We start from the raw sequence: 18,691 nt of genomic DNA on the forward strand, positions 1-18,691 counted from the left end.
CAGATTTCAAGGGAATCAGCTGCCCTCACCTGATTGGCCATCTGAGAGGCTGGGATGGGCAGGGGTTGGTGAATTTTTAATATTTGTCTATGGGGCACATCACCACCAGGCCTGATCCTGTCCTCATTCAATGTTCACATACTAATACTCACTGTCAATCACTTGCTCCCACACTCAATCACTCGCTTACTTAAGCACATATTCACTCACACATGCACTTACTCACATGTAAACACACACACACACATTCACACAATTGCTTCCTGGCTCACTTTCATGCAATCTCATCTGCTCACTTAGATGTACCTGCAATCGCACAGGCCATTCAGCCCAACTAACCCATGCTGGTGTTTATGCTCCACATGATCCTCCTCCAAACTTATTTCATCTAACCCTAGATAAAAACAAAAAGCTAAAAGCTACTGCGGATGCTGGAAATCCAAAACAAAAACAGAATTACCTGGAAAAACTCAGCAGGTCTGGCAGCATCGGCGGAGAAGAAATCAGTTAATGTTTCGAGCCTTCATGGCCCCTCAGCAGAACTGAAGCATAGTTAGGAGAAGGGAGAAATATAAACTGGTTTAAGGTGGGTGGGGGGGGGGAACAGAGACGTTGAGGGTGTGGTGATTGTGGAGATAAGCAGTGATAGGAGCAGATAATCAAAAGATGTCACAGACAATAGGGTCAAAGAGGTGTTGAAGGTGGTGATATTTGTCTAAGAAAAGTGCTAATTAAGAATGGAAGACAGGATACTCACAGCTCTAGTGGGGATGGGGTGGACAGACTAACAAGGTTTTAGTTTTAGATTTAAAAATAATGGAAATAGGTGGGGAAAGAAGAATCTATATAAATTATTGAAAAAAAAGGGAGGGGGGTGGAGAAACGGGGTGGGGATGGGGGGGAGGGGGAGTTTAAGATCTAAAGTTGTTGAATTCAATATTCAGCCCGGAAGGCTGTAAAGTGCCTAGTCGGAAGATGAGGTGCTGTTCCTCCAGTTTGCGTTGGGCTTCACTGGAACAATGCAGCAAGCCAAGGACAGACATGTGGGCAAGAGAACAGGGTGGAGTGTTAAAATGGCAAGCGACAGGGAGGTTTGGGTCTTTCTTCCCCCCCCCTTTTTTTTTCAATAATTTATATAGATTCTTCTTTCCCCACCTATTTCCATTATTTTTAAATCTAAAACTAAAACCTTGTTAGTCTGTCCACCCCACCCCCACTAGAGCTGTACTTTGAGTATCCTGTCTTCCATTCTTAATTAGCACTTTTCTTAGACAAATATCACCACCTTCAACACCTCTTTGACCCTATTGTCTGTGACATCTTTTGATTATCTGCTCCTATCACTGCTTATCTCCACAATCACCACACCCTCAACGTCTCTCCTCCCCCCCCCCCCCCCCCCCCCCCACACACCTTAAACCAGTTTATATTTCTCCCTTCTCCTAACTATGCTTCAGTTCTGCTGAAGGGCCATGAAGGCTCGAAACGTTAACTGATTTCTTCTCCGCCGATGCTGCCAGACCTGCTGAGTTTTTCCAGGTAATTCTGTTTTTGTTTTTCATCTAACCCTATCCTTCTGTGCATTTCAGGAATTATGATCATGATCTAGAATACATTTCCTGAAAGGATGATGGAAGCATCTGCAATTGTAATCTTCAAAAGGGAATTGGATAAATGCATGATGACAAAAAAAGTGACAGGGCTCTGGGGATAGAGCAGGGAAGTGTAACTAATTAGATAGCTCTACCAAAGAGTTGGCGCAGGCACAGTGGGCTGAACGGCCTCCATCTGTGCAGTCTCTTTGGTGAGAGAGCAGATCCTTCTTTAACATGTGCAGGAATAACAGGTAGGATTTTTAAGACATTTTTTGTAAAGCATTTTCAGATACAGTAATTTTTGTAAAGTTTTTGTAAAGACTTCTTGCTTGCTGGAGATTAAATAAACAAAAATGAGGTTTATAAACCGAATATTAATCGATGATGGCTTATGTTTGGAAAAAAATATGATTTTATTGCAAATCTCTGGAGTTTGTCTCTTGATTTTTGAGACAGTGGGGTTGGCATGCCTCGTATGGCTCAAAATACATCCCTGTAACCTGTGGAGTTAATGTGTAAAAGTCTTGAATAGCTAGCTGCAGTGAGTCAGTCTCTGTTCAGCAGCAGTGTCTGGCTTCCTTTCGGTTAGTTGGTGTCCCACATGGCCATGATTACTTGAATTAGCAATGCTTAGAAAACTGTCCTTTCAGCTTTTGCATTAGTAATTAATCATTACACCCCCCCCCCCCCCCCCCCCAACCTTCCTAGAAATGCAAGTTCTTTCTCTTTGCTCTGGGCTATGCCAGTGCTGATCTTTGGTCTTCACCCAAGCGGGTTCCTCATATGTGATGATGACATTAAGTAGTGATGGACAATTTTTGCTATGGGGTGACAGGGGCGAAGAGGGCATGAACACTAAGCCAAAAACACTCTCCACGTGACGTTCACACTTAACTGTGGCCTTTGGTTCAAGATCAAGACTGGAGTTGGCCATTTAGTCCTCGACTGTGTTCTACATTTCACTGAGATTATGGCTCATCTGTGATCTAACTCCATAAGCCTGCCTTTGCCCCATATTGCTTAATAATACCGTTGGCTAACAAAAATCTATTAATCCCAGTTTTAAAATGAGCAAATCAAGCACCAAGTGCAGTTTGAGGAAGAGTGTTCCAAACTTCAACCACCCTTTGCCTGAAGAAGTGTTTCCTAACCTTTCCTAATTCCTAACTGAAAGATCTGGCTCTAATTTTTGACTGTGTCCTCTAGTCCTAGACTCTCCAATTAGCAGAAATCGTTTCTCCTAATTTACCTTATCTGTTTCCCTTAATATCTTGAAAACTTCGATGAAATCATTGCTTAACCTTCAAAATTCCAGGGAACACAATCCTAGTTTGTGGTAGTAAAGCAGAAAATGCTAGGTATTCTCAGCAGGTCTGACAGCGTGTGTGGAGAGAGAAACAAAGTTAATATTTCAGGTCGATGACCATTCATCCTTTCATTTACTTTGTCAACCATGGTTCAGTGCCATTTCCATAAGGCTGTGAATCCGAGTCCCATTACAGAGACTTGAGCACAAAAGCCAGGCTGATACTTCACTGCAGGACTGTCGTAGGTGCTGTCTTTGGGATCAGACATTAAACTGAGGCCTCGACTGCTGTCTCAGGTGAATGTAAAAGATTCCATGGCACTTTCAAACAGGAGCATGGAAATTCTCCCAAGCGTCCTGCCAAATATTTTCCCTCAACCAACATCACTGAAACAAATGATCAGGTCATTATCTCGTTGCCTTTTGTGGGAGCTTGCTCCGCACAAGTTGGCTGCTGCGTTTCCTACATTACAATAATGACCACATGCCAAAAATACTTTATTGGTTGCAAAAGGTGCAATGTAAATGCAAGTTTGTATTTTCTGTGAACATTGACTCGTCTTTCTTTTTCACAGCTTCTTAGCCAGGTTGCATTAGAGCAAAATTTCGCAGCTATTTCAGTTGAGGCCAGCTGACTCAGCATAGATCAGGGATTAAATCTGGAACGCGCTTGGCATGCGAGGCTCATGACTGCTTTTCTTGCTGACCAAATCTTTAGCAGTGACTGCAATTCAGAATTACTGGCTGTATAGGTGGCTGGAAAAAAAATGCTACCTATGTTGCTCTCTTGAACTGAGGGTGGGGATTAAGGTACATTCCTGAGGCTATGTTGAGGAGCTTTGCTTTGCACCACAGTATGCCATATCTCAATGCTTACAGTGGTGCAAGTTGAAATATTTCTACCTCTTTCCCACTCCTGCCCAGCACCTGATGTCTTTTCATTGAAGGGCACAAAAATAATCTGCAAATTGAATTTAGCTTTAATAACTTAGAAATTTTGAAGAATTGATCCTACAACTCATTATATTAAATTCATTTTTTTTTTTTGCATTGCCCTATACCGTAGTATTTACTCTGCAAAATTTTTTTTCCCTGAAATGTTAATACCTTCAAAAAGAAGGCTGCTGCAGGTGTAAACTAAGACTTCTAGGACGCCAGTGGTCAAGGCACACATTTCCCACATCCTCATGCATGCTCCTGCACTGTAAAGCATACCTAACCCAGTTGTCTTGTCTATTCTCAGATCAGTTACAGCAGATTGGGTGGTAATGTTGTTGCATCTCATTGCTATACTGCTGCAGGGCAGCCATGGTAGTGGAGTGATGGAGACTGAGTGAGGTTGCTGATGACAAGTTAAGGCTGCATCGCTTGTCCATATAACAATGGACATGAGATCATCCCTATTAAGGTCAGAACGTGGCCACAAACTATCACAAAGGGGGAAAAAAATCCAACACTGCAGGATCTTCTCTGTGGAGGCTAGATCTTTGAAATCCCCCTGTCCAGCTGTATGCAGCACTTGTCATCAAAGCATCCTAACCCTATCCAAACAGTACATTGTCTGCAGCACATCTACCACCTTAACCCAACCCCCAACAATTCTGCAGGAAACCAAGCAAACTTGTACACTAACTTCACAAAATACAACGTGTTCTCCTTTTCTTTAGGACATAATAAAGAAATCTGAAATATTTGAGGGACAGGAAATATTTTGAGTGAAACTTTTCTTAAAAAGGCAGATTCCTTTTTAAAGAATACTATTTTTCATCTTCATACTTTTTCTCTTCTCTTCACTGAACTTAATTAGTTATGCTTAATAGTTATTTTTGTTTGAAATGTCAAAGGCCAGGATTTTCCGGCACTGCTGAAAAGTTAATAGACTTTTGGCTGGCTCTCCAAATTTTCCGGAAAATCCTGCCCAAAGTTACAAATTTTCAGACACTGCTCCAGCCTAGCATGACATATTTCTTTTAATCCAGATGTACAAGGTTATTTATCTGTATTCAATAGAAGTGGCTATCAGATTAATAGGGACAGGGATTGGCTGTTCAACACCTTGAGCCAGCTTTGCTTTCAGTTAGATCATAGTTGATCTCTACCTCAACTCTATTTACTTACCGTAGCTCCATCATCATAATTTTGGTATTCTATATATTTGTGTGTGTAATTTTAATCGTTGTGCATGATCTCTAAATTTAAGGGTAGCATTGTTTATTGAAGAGCCTTATTTCACTAAAGTCGCAACCGTAGAACAGTGGTGGGGCTAGCACGCAGGTATATTGGATTTATAGGAATTGCATGATGTTTGAACACATAGTGGATATGATTTTCTTTTTTAGCACCCATTAAGTGACTGAAGCAGGAGGTTAACACCCTAAGCGAATGGTGTGAAGCATGTTTTTTTTTGCTGGAGGCATGATTAGTTTGCATCACTGCACGCAGTTCATTCATATTGTTGTGCTCTGCATGCTCCTGCAGTTAAGTAAATTAAGTAACTCTGAAACTACAGAGAAATGCCAGGCCAAAATTTACACAACGTCATGGAAATTACTTCCAGGTAGAAAACAAATTGCTGTTGTTTCCAGATCGAAGACCACACATGCAGTGTAAGCTGTGTAAAGCCAAAGGGAGAAAGCAACTCAATACTTGAATGTAAATGGGCCTCACCTGGTTACTGCAACACCTAATGAGTGAATTCAAGGCTAGAGTAGATCGATTTTTGGGTTCTCAGGGAATCGCGGGATATGGGGAGTGGACGGGAGTGTGGAGCTGAAGCTGAAGGTCAGCCATGGTCGTATTGAATGGTGGAGTTGGCTCAGCCAGCTGTTTAATTTACTTCTGCTCCTGTTTCTTATGTTCTTATGAATTAAAAGTTTCCCTTTTCTCTCTCACAGTTTACCTGCCAAGCTGATCAACGGAGGCATTGCAGGCCTAATTGGCGTCACCTGTGTGTTCCCAATAGACTTGGCAAAAACACGGCTTCAAAACCAGCAAAATGGCCAGCGGATGTACTCCAGCATGTGAGTATAACAAGAACCTTACCCACAAACACACCACCTCAGCATGATCTTGGCAATAGAAGTGAGGGTTCTATGTGCTTGATAATATCTACTTCATGCCCATATCGTGCACTTGATTTAAAAGAAAATAAACCAGGTCTTTAGAATGCTGGAATATGAGTTCACAATGATTAATGGCCGCTTTACTTTAATATGAGTTCCTCTGAGTGTCTGCTCTTTAGAAACACATTGCTACTTTGTTACCAACATAACAGAGAGAAAACCATCCATCAACTTCTTGCCGGTTATGAATTCTATCCAATGTTGCTTCAGTGGGATTGAATCAGTGGTGTTTTCTTGAAATAAAGATCAATGAGCAGGCATAGCACTCTTCCCTTGACTTAATGGCCAGGATTTTCCCGTCGGCGATTTGGGGGCAGTGCCCTCTCACCGACGGGAAAATGACGCGGGATGACGTTGGGAGAAACCCCCGACGTCATCCCGGTCCCTTTAAATTTTCAGGAAGGCGGGCGGACAGCGAAATCAGCTGTCCGCCCACTGACCTGTCAATGGCCAATTAAGGGCTTCTGATAATACATGAAACCTCATCCACTGGCGGGATGAGGTTTCATGTCCGTTTTTAAAAAGTGTCATAAAGTTAATGTGTTTCTTATTAACATGCCCCATCTCGTGTGACATTGTCACATGAGGGGGACATGTTAATAATTTTAATATTTTTCTATTTTTGGTGTTTTTTTACCTGTCAGTAATCTCCCTGAGACATCACTTGGTTTCAGGGAGCAGTGTGCGAAAGAGCGTACTTTGACTGATGGGGAATCCCTACACCCCCCACACAGGAAGCGCATAGCGCTTCCTGTCGGGCAGGCCGCTGGGAGGGCCTTAATTGGCCCGCCCACTCAAAATGGCGACGGGCCCCGTTTCGGTGGCAGGGGTTGGCTGTCTGCCCACCGCCGAGCCGGTGGGGCCACCAAGGGCAAAATTCTGCCCAATAGGTTTCCACAGTGAGCCATGCAGACCAGGAAGGATCCAGGTTAAATCGATGGTCTGTGCACTGTCAGTGGCCTCGACTTTAGGGTGAAAAGTTAAACAGACTGCTTTCTAAGGTGGACATAAAAACCCTAGGGCACTATTTCAAAGAAGAGCATTGGAATCCTCCCTGGTGTCCTGTTAATATTTATCTCTCAATTAACCTCTCTCAAACAGATTATCAGGTCATTACCACATTGCTGTTTGTGGGAGCTTGCTGTGTGCAAGTTTCCTACATTATAACAGTGACTAAGTAGGATAGAGGAGCAAACGGATCTGAGGTACAGATACATAAATTATTAGAAGTAAATATACAAGCTAACAAGGCCATATAAAGCAAACAAAGTATTCAAGCTCATTTCTAGAGGGACTTGTCATAATCCTTGACCAGACCCCCAACGTTTTAGTAAGGTTCAGTTAGGGACAGTTAGCAGACAAAGTTTGAGATTCAAGACATTTACTAATAGAATAAAGCCACAAGCTTCCACTGGTTTTGCACAAACAAAACTAAACTTTACTATACAAGGTCGGAAAGATGAAACAATTTATATATCTTATACACTAACATTCAGGGTTGATATGATATGAGGAAATTAACAAGCAAACTGTAGTCAAACACAGTACACTACATCATAAATGATAGATGCGACCAAGACAGAGTTCACGGATTCCTCAACAACCCACCCAGGTGCCAGTGAACACTGAGTCAACCAATCTCACAGAAACTCTGTCCCTCTCCCGAGGAATTCCAGTCTTCACCTTCACAAATTTAACTGCGGATTCTCTACAAAAGTTGCTCAAACTTGGATGGCATCAACGACAGCCCTCCTCGCAGGGTTTCAATCTTGCCTCCCGAGGTCCCATTCCCCTGGATTTCCAAGTATGCAAGCACCAACTCGCAAGCGTAACTTTAGCTCTTTGCCCACACCGAACAGAGCCCCAAAAGCGGGACCTTCGTCCCATCAGTCCGCGGCACAGAGTCACCAACCTTCTGCTTTCTTGGATCTTCAGGGCTTCTTCTGAGCACTCCCCAATTGCTAGGACTTCTCCTGTGTTTGGAACCTGTTTCTCTGCTCTCTTTTTAACTGAACTGGGACTTTTTCCTGTCCTTGCCCCTTTTCCGTGACTTTCCTTTTGGCACCTCTTCCTGTCCCCTGCTTGTGACGCTAGCTGGCAATGGTGCCCTGCTCCCAGTCACCTGATCCAGGTTTTTGTGCTATTTTTCATCTCTGCGCCGGCATGCTAGGCCCATACTTGGCCCAAAGAACTTACACTGCCAAACTGTGCATGTGCAGCCTGCTCCCAGTCTGCATGTGCGTGGAAAATCTGAGGTTGGTCAGGACTTGAAGTTCCTGACCTCTGCTCTCAATGTTAAGCTAAGTTTGACTTTCATAACAGAGTGAATTGAAAAGCTGTGAAGCTATGTTAAACTTATGTACAATCTCAGTTGGACTGTGAGTTTTGTGCGCAGTTCTAGTCTCCATTGTATATAAAGAAGAGGAGAGGTTGCGATAAAATTTCATAAGGACGATACCAGACCTGAGAAGATATACATTATAACAGTGACTACGTTTAGGAAGAACTTAATTGGCTGTAAAAGTGCTTTGGGATAGCCTGAGGCTGTGAAGTTGCTATATAAATGCAAGTCTTTTTAACTTACCAGGAAGGCCTGAACAGGCTGCAACTTTTTTTCAATAGAAAAGAGAGGGCCGAAGGATGACCTGATTGAAGGTTTGATAGGGTGGATTTGGAGAAGATGTTTCTACTTGCAGTGGAGATCAAAACTAGGGAAATGAAAATAAGATAACCACCAATAAACCTAGTAGAGAATTAAGGAGAAAATTATTTGCCCAAAGAATAGTAATAATGTGGAACTAGTTGCCACAAAGTATAGTTGAGGCAAATAGAATAGGTGCATTAAAGGAGAAGCTTCATAAGGAAGAAAGCAAGAAAGCACCAAGACACATAGGTATGTGCTGGTTCCCCTCAGAAAGAGCAGGTGCAACTTAATCTATCAAGCTTTTCCAAATTGTAAACTACCAGGTCATTGCCAGCTGGCTTTAAGTCTGTCAGTCACATCAACCCTGCTTGAAGCAGATAAAACCTGGGTTAGATTTCTGAACCACATGAGAGTGAAAGCACGTGCAAGTTCTAAAGATTTTTACTCAATTTAAAGTTGAAGAACCTCTTAATGTGGATGTTATTCATGACCTACAGTGATAGGGAGAAACAGGAGATGGTTGCTGAGCTTGTATTGACACTAGATCCAGCACTGGCATTTGGACTACATCATCTGCTTTGCCTGCCAGTATCTAAAGTGCATTTATACTAACTCCCTTCTCCAGTAGATGTTTTGTTTTAACTTGCATCCTCTTCTACCCCAGCTTTTGGTCTCCTCTGTGTGTAGGCAACCAGTTTCAAGTCTAAACCTATACACCGGCTGTAAGATCTAAGTCAGTGCAGCAGTGCCCTGCAGACACGTGATAACTGCATTACATACACAATTAGTGTTGTAGAACCAATATCCACTTGTCTGCACTTACTAATGAAAGTCTGTACATTCAAAGCCTTCTACATTTCATTGAGGTCACCCCATGTGATCAGTTATATCAACTTTGCTACCGCCTACACAGCTCCTGGCACCTGCTTGTGCTGCTTTGTCCATGGATCAAACTATGCACCCCCCACACCCCCCTAATGGAAAGGATGATAACAGGAAGTGATGCTGAATGAAAGCCATCTACTGGTTGATAAACATCATCAATGGACCACGAATTGTGAATTGGAGAAACCTTGATCTCATGGACACCCTGGTTCACTCCTCCATCACCCCCTACACCTCAACCCCCTCCCGCAGCACCTTCCCATGCAATCGCAGAAGGTGCAACACCTGCCCCTTTACTTCCCCTCTCCTCACCGTCCAAGGGCCCAGACACTCCTTTCAAGTGAAACAGCATTTCACTTGCACTTCCCTCAATTTAGTCTACTGCATTCGCTGCTCCCAATGCGGTTTCCTCTACATTGGAGAGACCAAACGCAGACTGGGTGACCGCTTTGCAGAACACCTTCGGTCTGTCTGCAAGCATGACCCAGACCTCCCTGTCGCTTGCCATTTCAACACTCCACCCTGCTCTCATGCCCACGTGTCCATCCTTGGCCTGCTGCATTGTTCCAGTGAAGCTCAATGCAAACTGGAGGAACAGCACCTCATCTTCCGACCACGCACTTTACAGCCTTCCGGACTGAATATTGAGTTCAACAATTTTAGATCATGAACTCTCTCCTCCATCCCCACCCCCTTTCCGATCCCCCTTTTTTCCAAAAATTTATATAGATTTTTCTTTTCCCACCTATTTCCATTATTTTTAAATGTATTTCCATCCATTATTTTATCTTTGCCTTTTAGCCTATTTTGATCCCTTCCCCCCACCCCACCCCCACTAGGGCTATCTGTACCTTTATTATCACATTCTTTAGATAATATCACCAGCTTCAACACCTCTTTGTCCTTTTGTCTATGACATCTTTTGGTTATCTCCACCTATCACTGGCCCTCTATCCAGCTCCACTTGTCCCACCCCCCCTTAAACCAGCTTATATTTCACCTCTTTTCTATTTTTCCTTAGTTCTGTTGAAGAGTCATACAGACTCGAAACGTTAACTGTGTTTCTCTCTGCACATGCTGTCAGACCTGCTGAGTTTTTCCAGGTATTTTTGTTTTTGTTTTGGATTTCGAGCATCTGCAGTTTTTTGCTTTTATTTTTGCTTTGATCTCATGAGACTGGGAATTACCTGCCCCAGTGTGCAAATGGGTTTGATCTTCGAGAGCAGCAGGAAACATGTTGCGGGAAGGATACTGAGGAATAAATTGGGGTAGAAGAGTGCTGGGGTGGATGGTAGGGAGAAGTAGGGTTGCACCATCTTGAAGGGAGAGAAGAGCACCAGAAATTAGAGAAGGGAGTAGGAACAGTAAATGAGGTACAGCAGCATGAGGGAAAGGAGCATAGCCAAGAAGAACCCTACTACATTGCACCTGTAACACAATCCAAAAGAACAAGTGCACCAAGGAAAAATCATCCAAGTTTCCCAAGTTATAAAAGAAGCCTCCCTTTTTGAGCTCCGTGCCCCTGAAAGAGGAAATGTTAACTGGTTTTACTAGCATTTGATTGCTAGCCAATGACTTCTCATGGAAAGTACCCATCTGTGGACTTTGGGGGAGGGTAGATGTGATGGCCTCAGTAACAGGAATGGGTTTGCATGCCAAACATACTTACACAGGAAATAACCACTGCTGCAGAACCAAACTGTAGAATAAACTGGCACCATCAGAATAGAAGGGAAAGGTAGTTGTGAAGCAATTACATTAATTCTAATGAAAGGTCACCAATCTGAAATGCTAACTCTGTTTTTTCTGTCCACAGATGCTGCGTAACCTGCTGAGTATTTCCAGCATTTTCTGTTCTTCATTTCCAACATTTGCAGTATTTTCCTTGTGTAATTGTAAAGTGATGTAGAAAGGTATTCTTTGTGGTGTATTTGGTATGCTGCAGCTTTTTAACTACTAAGGATCATTAAATCTTAAGTGTAAAGACGGTTGGGAAAACGGGAAGCTATTCAACTGGCCAACAGCCGCCTAATCAGATAAATCAGTTGAGAAATGAAGAGGTGGACAGAACCAGGCTACAGTCTTAAAAAACAAAAAAAAAACCACAAGCCCTGGGTGACATGAAAATGATGCTGCCATAGAATGGTTGGCTATGGGTTTATAATTTCAGCTGTGCATGTGCAGAAAAGGTGTCTAACCAAAATTAAAAACTTGTTCCTGAGAAGAGAAGCTGAAGAACCACTGTGCAGCCTTGTTAGAAAATTCTTGTTAGAAAAGCTGGACGCTAGATAGGCTGCCCTAGAAAATGGCTCTGGCAAAGCAAGGGGAGGAATCCTGGTGGGGGACAGGGCAGGGAAGTAGAGCAATATCTATGGTCACAAAGAAAAAGATCCATTGCAGTCCATTAGGCGCAGAGTGACAAATAAGAGAGGGGAACTTGGAAAGAATCAAAAAATAAAAAGAGTAGTAAGTCATAATGACACACTGACTACTTAACCAGCCATGGTATTTGAAGGAAATCACATGCTTAGAGCTCTCCTTGTCCAATGATTTATATATATTTATTGGTGATTAAACTTTACATAGTGGACAGATAAAACCTACCACCATTAACTGTAGTGAAATTATTAATGTGAGAATGGAGAATATGTTTTCAATTTCATCACAAATAATAATTTGAGGAAATCGTGCAGTATCTGTCTTTTGCTGTAATAGATTACGCGAGTAACTACAGGAGATGCTGTTTAACAGATATCTTTTGAAATTGAGACAGCCTGTGTTTTTCCTTCCCAAGTCTATACTTGCTGAAGAGAAAGTTGTAATTCTCTTGATTTTATTTCAGGTCTGACTGCCTTATTAAGACAATCCGATCCGATGGCTATTTTGGGATGTATCGAGGTAGGCGTTTTAAAATTTTCTGTTTTCATGTTGTTCCATTATTAGATTGCAGTGCAAATTTCTATCTAGTGAAACATTTTAACTCCTTACCTTTCTATGTTTAGCCAAGATGGTAAGAGATTTCCTTGTGTTTTTAGATCATACCCTCTGCCATTGTAGTTGCTTAGAAAATCCTAGGGCCCCAGTCAAGCTTTCTGTGGGGAATGGAGCAAAGATTGACGTCTAATCAGCTTCGATGCCCCAGGTGCCTAGGCACCTTCTTGGTGCTTCACCTGTGGCCAATATTCATGTACAATCCTTGACTCTGAACATTGGCAAACTGCACAATCCTGTGGGAGTCACATCCGCACACAACTCCCCTGGTGTCATCAAATCAGTGGTCAACCTTTTTTTTAATAGAGTACCTCTAAAGTAGTAAAATGTCCTCAAGTGCTTTACAGGAGCATTTTCAAACAAAATTTCCCCAAACCTGACAAAAGGTCATCAAGCTGAAACATTTGTCCGGATTTTCCTCTCTAGTTTGCGAAATAAGAGTAAGGCCCTTTTGCAGCTTCCGAAATGTACATCCGACTCATGACTGACTTTGCCTGGGATTTTTATTTTTCCAAGCAAAGGGTGGGATCCAGGTGTGGTTTGTGAGCCGCACTGTAGAGTGGGAGGAGTGTGGGTGCGGAGGCAGGCTGGTTAGAAGGCCTACTTTGGTTCTTAGGAATAGTAGCCCAGGTCCCAACATCGTTCTTATGCCCCCTAAACGTCACCCTTCACCCCCCTCCTATTCCCCATTTCCCACCCCACCATGTATGCTCCATAGCCACTCTCTCAGTAGCCACTATGTACAGTCCTCAGGAGCCATGCAATAACAGTGGGTGCAGGTGAAAAAAAAAATACTCTGAACAATCTAATAAAACTATTTAAACCTCTGTCATTGAAACTACAAAGAAAAATTCCAGCCTTTTAGAAAAAAAGTTTTAATCCCTTAAGTGGCCATTAAGTTGTTTAAGCAAATAACCATGTATCCCAGAACCACATCAAAGGCAGATTTTGTTATTATAACTTCTTAAAATTGTCAATCATTCCCTTAAGGAATTGTGTCAACAGAGCTGTGGACCCATAGCTTTTGGAACTCAGAAAAGCATTCATAATGGTCACAGTTATCAGAACATTAGCTTTTAGCTCCAGACGCACTGCAATTGAATGAACAGGTGGTGCCTTTTCTGTTTCAAAGCAAATTGCCAATCAATGGAGTGGAGCAGATTGTGCAACAGCAGGGCATTTTTCTTCAATTTAAAGGATCTCTGGACTTTTAAATCACAGCCCAAATCATGAAATAAGAGTTGGTCAGCACATTTTTTGACAGTTTTGAATACATTATTGCACTTTCTCCATTGGGAAAAGTACTGGGATGCATGTCAACACTTACACCATGTCCTAAGGTCTATCGCTGCATTAAAAACACATCTGCATTACAATACAGCATCTAATAGTGACATTTGAAGGTGTCAGAACCTGTCAAAATTTAACACTTACCTGCCAGAATGTTCTCGATTCCTCAGCAAATTCTCAAACTACCCAAGGAGGTGCGCTTTTTCAGACTTCCAAAACCCACACCAGCAAACAGAAATAGCGTGGGGAAGGAAATTCAAATGTCGTATGATCCTCAAAATTGTGACCCCATCCTCAGAAGAGGTGCATGTGCGTTTTGCACCTAGTGTCTTCCTGACTTACAAAAAGATCAGAGGAAATTAGCGTGGGTAAGGAAGATAGAGGAAATTTGTTTTTGGAGCCTAAAACACACAGGTTTTTTTATATATATCAGGTAAAATATCAGGTTTCTCGACTTGATTCTCGCCTGCATTGGGAGATGAAAATCCGGTCCATTAACTCTTTTTCTCTCTCCATAGTGAATGTCTGATCTGCTGAGCATTTCTAGCATTTTCTGTTTCTATTTTAAAATTTCCCCTTAAATTAATCTATGCTCTTCGCCTCAGTCTCTACATGTGGCAGCGAGTTCCACGTTCTCATCACTTTTTGAGTAAAGACATTTCCCTTTGATTCCTTATTAGATTTATTAGTGACTATCTTATATTTATGGCTCCTAGTTTTGGACTCCACCACAAACATCGAGTTATGCAGCATGGTATTTGTACCATATTTGTTTTCTAACCAGTTTTTGCTTAGCTGCCCAGCAGCATAATTGCTGCATTTGGCTTCAGCGTCCCTCTGCAACAGAGAGGAAAAAGCAACCAGGCTTTCTGACCCTGTACAATATCCATTGATGCCTGCTGGAAAGAGTATTCAGGTGTCATTGGGTAAGAACCAAATTGGGTTTGGCTGCTTTGCTTCGCACAAATAAATAGGTGGTCAGTACTGGCTATCTTTCTGGGGGTCATACATGAAACATACCCACATTGGCAAGGTGCTAAGTGAATGGTGGAACTGTACCCTTGTACCCATGGAACTGTATTTTAGCTTCCACTGATATAAGTTTGGAAAGAAGTAAACCAGAAAAAAGTAGAAAATAAAATTCAGTTTATATCTTTCTCTGATGGAGGTTCTGAACTCCTTGCATTAAAGAGTAAATTCTTTAGGAATATAATGTGGGTAGGAATGACATGATTCAAAAAGTCTAGATAATTTTTCTTGTAGAATTGTTTCTGCCCTACACTAATCATCAACATATATGAGCTGATCTGTGTGAGGATTCATTGCCTGTGCAAAGTAGGTTTTCAGAGGGGATGCACACACAGCTGACAGGAAGTTTGTAATGCTGCTACATGCTAGTTTCAGTATCAAAGGAATGGAATTGAAGTTGTAATATTCCAGTAAACTCAAGGGTTTGTTTGCCCTTGCATACCTGAATTCACTGGAATACATTCTGGATGAAGGGAGGACACAGAGGGCCACAATGAGGGCACTCTTCCCAGAAAAGAGTGATCCAAAACATGTGGCTGGAGTTCATGGATGGAATGAATGCTGTCAGCAAAGTCCAGAGGACTGGGATCCAAATGAGGATGAAAATACCAGCTGCCACAGTAAGACTACAGAAACATATCTCATACTAAGTAGTTTCCACAGTAGTCATGCCACAAAATATTTCCTGAATATCTGTGACTGTGTGACCATGGTGCATCATCCCTCCCTGATGTCTCTTGAATGCTTAGCGTGACTTCCTCCAATACCTCTCTTCCAATATCCAGCTTGATGGAACTGTTTTCACTCCAGTCCACACATACACGTGCAGTCATGACTCAAGCATCTCCCAACAGTTGCTTCTAATGGAACTCTTCAGTCATTACTGCTGAAGTCACCCAGTTTCTATTCTTTGCCCCGCCACTGCCTCATCCACATAATGCCATTTGGCAATATCATCTGAAGATGTTAGATCAGATTCCACATGTATACTGGTGACATAAAGATGTAGCCCTGCACTGCCTCTATGTTGTTAGACTGCTTACCTGATATCCAGTCTATGATAAATCTTCCAGCTAGACATTGGGAAGTCCCAAGCCATCATCTTTGGCCTCCACCAAAACTTCCACACACGTGCCATTGATTTCATCTTCCTCTCTGACTGATAGACCTTGGGATGAGAGCACACCGGCAAGGCCAACATTTGTTGCTTATCCATAATTGCACTTGAGAAGGTGAGCTGCCGTCTTGAACCGTTGCAGCCCATCTGGTGTAGGTGCTGTTAGAAAGAGATTTCCAGGAATTTGACCTATTGCTAGTGAAGGAACAGCGATATATTTCCAAGTGGCTTGGAGGAGTACTTGCTGGTGATGGTGATGTACCCATACATCTACTGTCCTTGTCCATCTAGGTGATAGAGGTCGCAGGCTTGGAAGGTGCTGTTGAAGGAACCTTGGTGAGTTGCAGCGCATATTGTAGGTGGTACACACTGTTGCCACTGCGTTGGGTGATGGAGTGAATGTTAAAGTGTTGGATGGATGCTGGTCAAGCGGGCTGGTTTGACCTGGATTGTGTCGAACTTCTTGAGTGTTGTTGGAGCTGCACTCATCCAGGCAAGTGGAGATTATTCCATCACATTCCTGACTTGTGCTTTGTAGATCCTGGACAGGCTTTGGGGAGTCAGGAGGCGAGTTACACTCCACAGAATTCCCAATCTTTAACCTGCTCTTGTAGTTAAATCCCAAGATGAGCTCTGATCCCATAATCTTCAACACAAATACTGCTTACTTTCAACTCTGTAACATCGTCTACCTCTGTCCCTACCTCAGTATATATTCTGCTGAAACCCTCATTCGTATCTCTTGTCACATGCAGGCTGCTGTTCCAGTGCTGCTCTTGCCAACCTCCTGACTTCTACCCTCCGTCAACTTCAACTCATGCCCATATCCTATTCTGCATTAAGTTCTGTTCACACATCACCCCTTTCCTTACCAACCTAGATTAACTGCTTGTCCCCCTACTGCCATTTAAATTTAAAGCTTTGATCCCTGTGTCTAAAACATTTCATGTCCTTGTGTCCTTCTTCTCTGTTGTCTCCTTCAGCACTACATTCCATGTCTTTGAATGTTTACCATGGATGAAAACAGTTGCACAAATGTAAGTTGCCACTTGCAATTGAAGCTGTTGTTGCATTGAAACCTTTTAAGGATTCTTAGAAGAATCTATGTCAAGCTCTTCACACCCTAGCCTCTATGATGGTACTTGTGTGTCACGTTATATAAGCTTGAAATTTGCATCATCACAAGACTACTACCCTGCTAACAGAGCAAGATGGAGCATAACAAAAACCAAGCTGATTTATATTAGAAGAAAGCCTTGCAAATTCAAGTTCTTGACTCCCTTGGAAGGACTGTGCTGAATAAGGGGAATGCCAGGCTGATTCCTGGGATACCAGGATTGTCATATGAGGAGAGATTGGGCCGACTAGGCCAGTATTCACTGGCGTTTAGAAGATTGAGAGGGGATCTCATTAAAACATATAAAATCCTGACAGGGATGGGCAGACTGGATGCAGGGATGATATTTCCAATGGATGGGGGGTTTAGAACAAGGGGTCACAGTCTCAGGATATAGGGTAGGCCATTTAGGACTGAGATGAGGAGAAACTTTACTCAGCAGGTGGTGGACTTATGGAATTCTCTACTACAGAAGGCTGTGGAGGCCAAGTCACTGAATATGTTTAAGAAGGAAATAGATTTCTGGACTCTAAAGGCGTCAAGGGGTATGGGGAGAGTGCAGGAGTACGGCGTTGAGCTAGAGGATCAGCCATGATCATACTGAATGGTGGAGCAGGCTCGAAGGGCTGAATGACCTACTCCTGCTCCTATTTTCTGTATTGCTATGTAATGTGAAGTAGTGAAGGTGGAAGGTTCCATCAATTTCAGGCTAGTGCTTAAGATGCTTTCTTTACTCACTTGCTCACTGGCACATACAAGCAAAAAATATCAAATGTGGTATCATGCAATGACTGCATTAATGGGTTGCTTGCAGTATATGTTCTTTTACTGCTTTGTAGGCCTGGCAAGCAGCCTGCTAATCGTCCCAGTGGTCAGGAACAAACCATTGCATCCTGCATTATTTCAGATCAAATGTTTCAAGTACCAGCCCAGCTACAGTGCATGTGTAAGGTGGTAGCAGATGAGGAGCAGGAGGTTGCTGTAGCTTAATTCCTTCCACAAATGCACTGCTTAGAGATTTGGTCCCCTCAAGGATTGCTCATAAAAGGTTGAGGACTCTTTGAGTAAGATTGTCCACAAAAATCAATTGAGTCTATCTGTAAAATGCCTTGCAAGGTATGGCTAGACGTGTGGAGGAATTTATTAGTGGCTTTTCTGCAGTACTGCTGGAGGAAAGCTTTACTGGAGTAAAGTCTAATGAAGGATGTGAGCCAATTCCATTGGAATCTGCAGCTATGCCCCTAGTGAGATGATCGCAAGCACAATGGCAGTGTTTTTCTTGAATGTCCACACTGCTGCTACAGAGACCTTGGGTTGCAATCCTTTTTTTGCGGCATCACCATGCTGGAGGATCAGACCATTGACACCAGTGAGGTTTGTGGATCCCTGTCTCAAGGTCTGCTCCTACTCATGTCAATGAGCATGCAGAGGTGTGAACATGCCCAGCATCACATACATCGCTGAAGCAGGCATAGCTGAGGCTGCAATCGCTCAAGATAATGCCATACCTGCAAGGGATAGCATATGCGCCTCACGAGAAAGTTCTGAAAAGTATCAAACTTGGTATTTAAGTCAGCATGTTGAGATAGACTGAA

General features: G+C 42.7%; 1 protein-coding gene across 2 annotated transcripts in view; it reads left to right on the forward strand.

The window, feature by feature from the left end:
• slc25a22a (solute carrier family 25 member 22a) overlaps positions 1-18,691 on the forward strand; it is a 120,154-nt gene that overhangs the window by 56,918 nt on the left and 44,545 nt on the right. For both annotated transcript variants that reach the window (XM_078548938.1, XM_078548939.1), the window contains 2 exons: positions 5,796-5,921; positions 12,395-12,450. In XM_078548938.1, the coding sequence (XP_078405064.1) occupies positions 5,796-5,921; positions 12,395-12,450 (182 nt within the window). The remainder of the gene's footprint in view (positions 1-5,795; positions 5,922-12,394; positions 12,451-18,691) is intronic.

The sequence above is a fragment of the Cetorhinus maximus genome, chromosome 9 (genome assembly GCF_964194155.1).
Source record: "Cetorhinus maximus chromosome 9, sCetMax3.hap1.1, whole genome shotgun sequence".
NCBI classification, from domain to species: domain Eukaryota; kingdom Metazoa; phylum Chordata; class Chondrichthyes; order Lamniformes; family Cetorhinidae; genus Cetorhinus; species Cetorhinus maximus.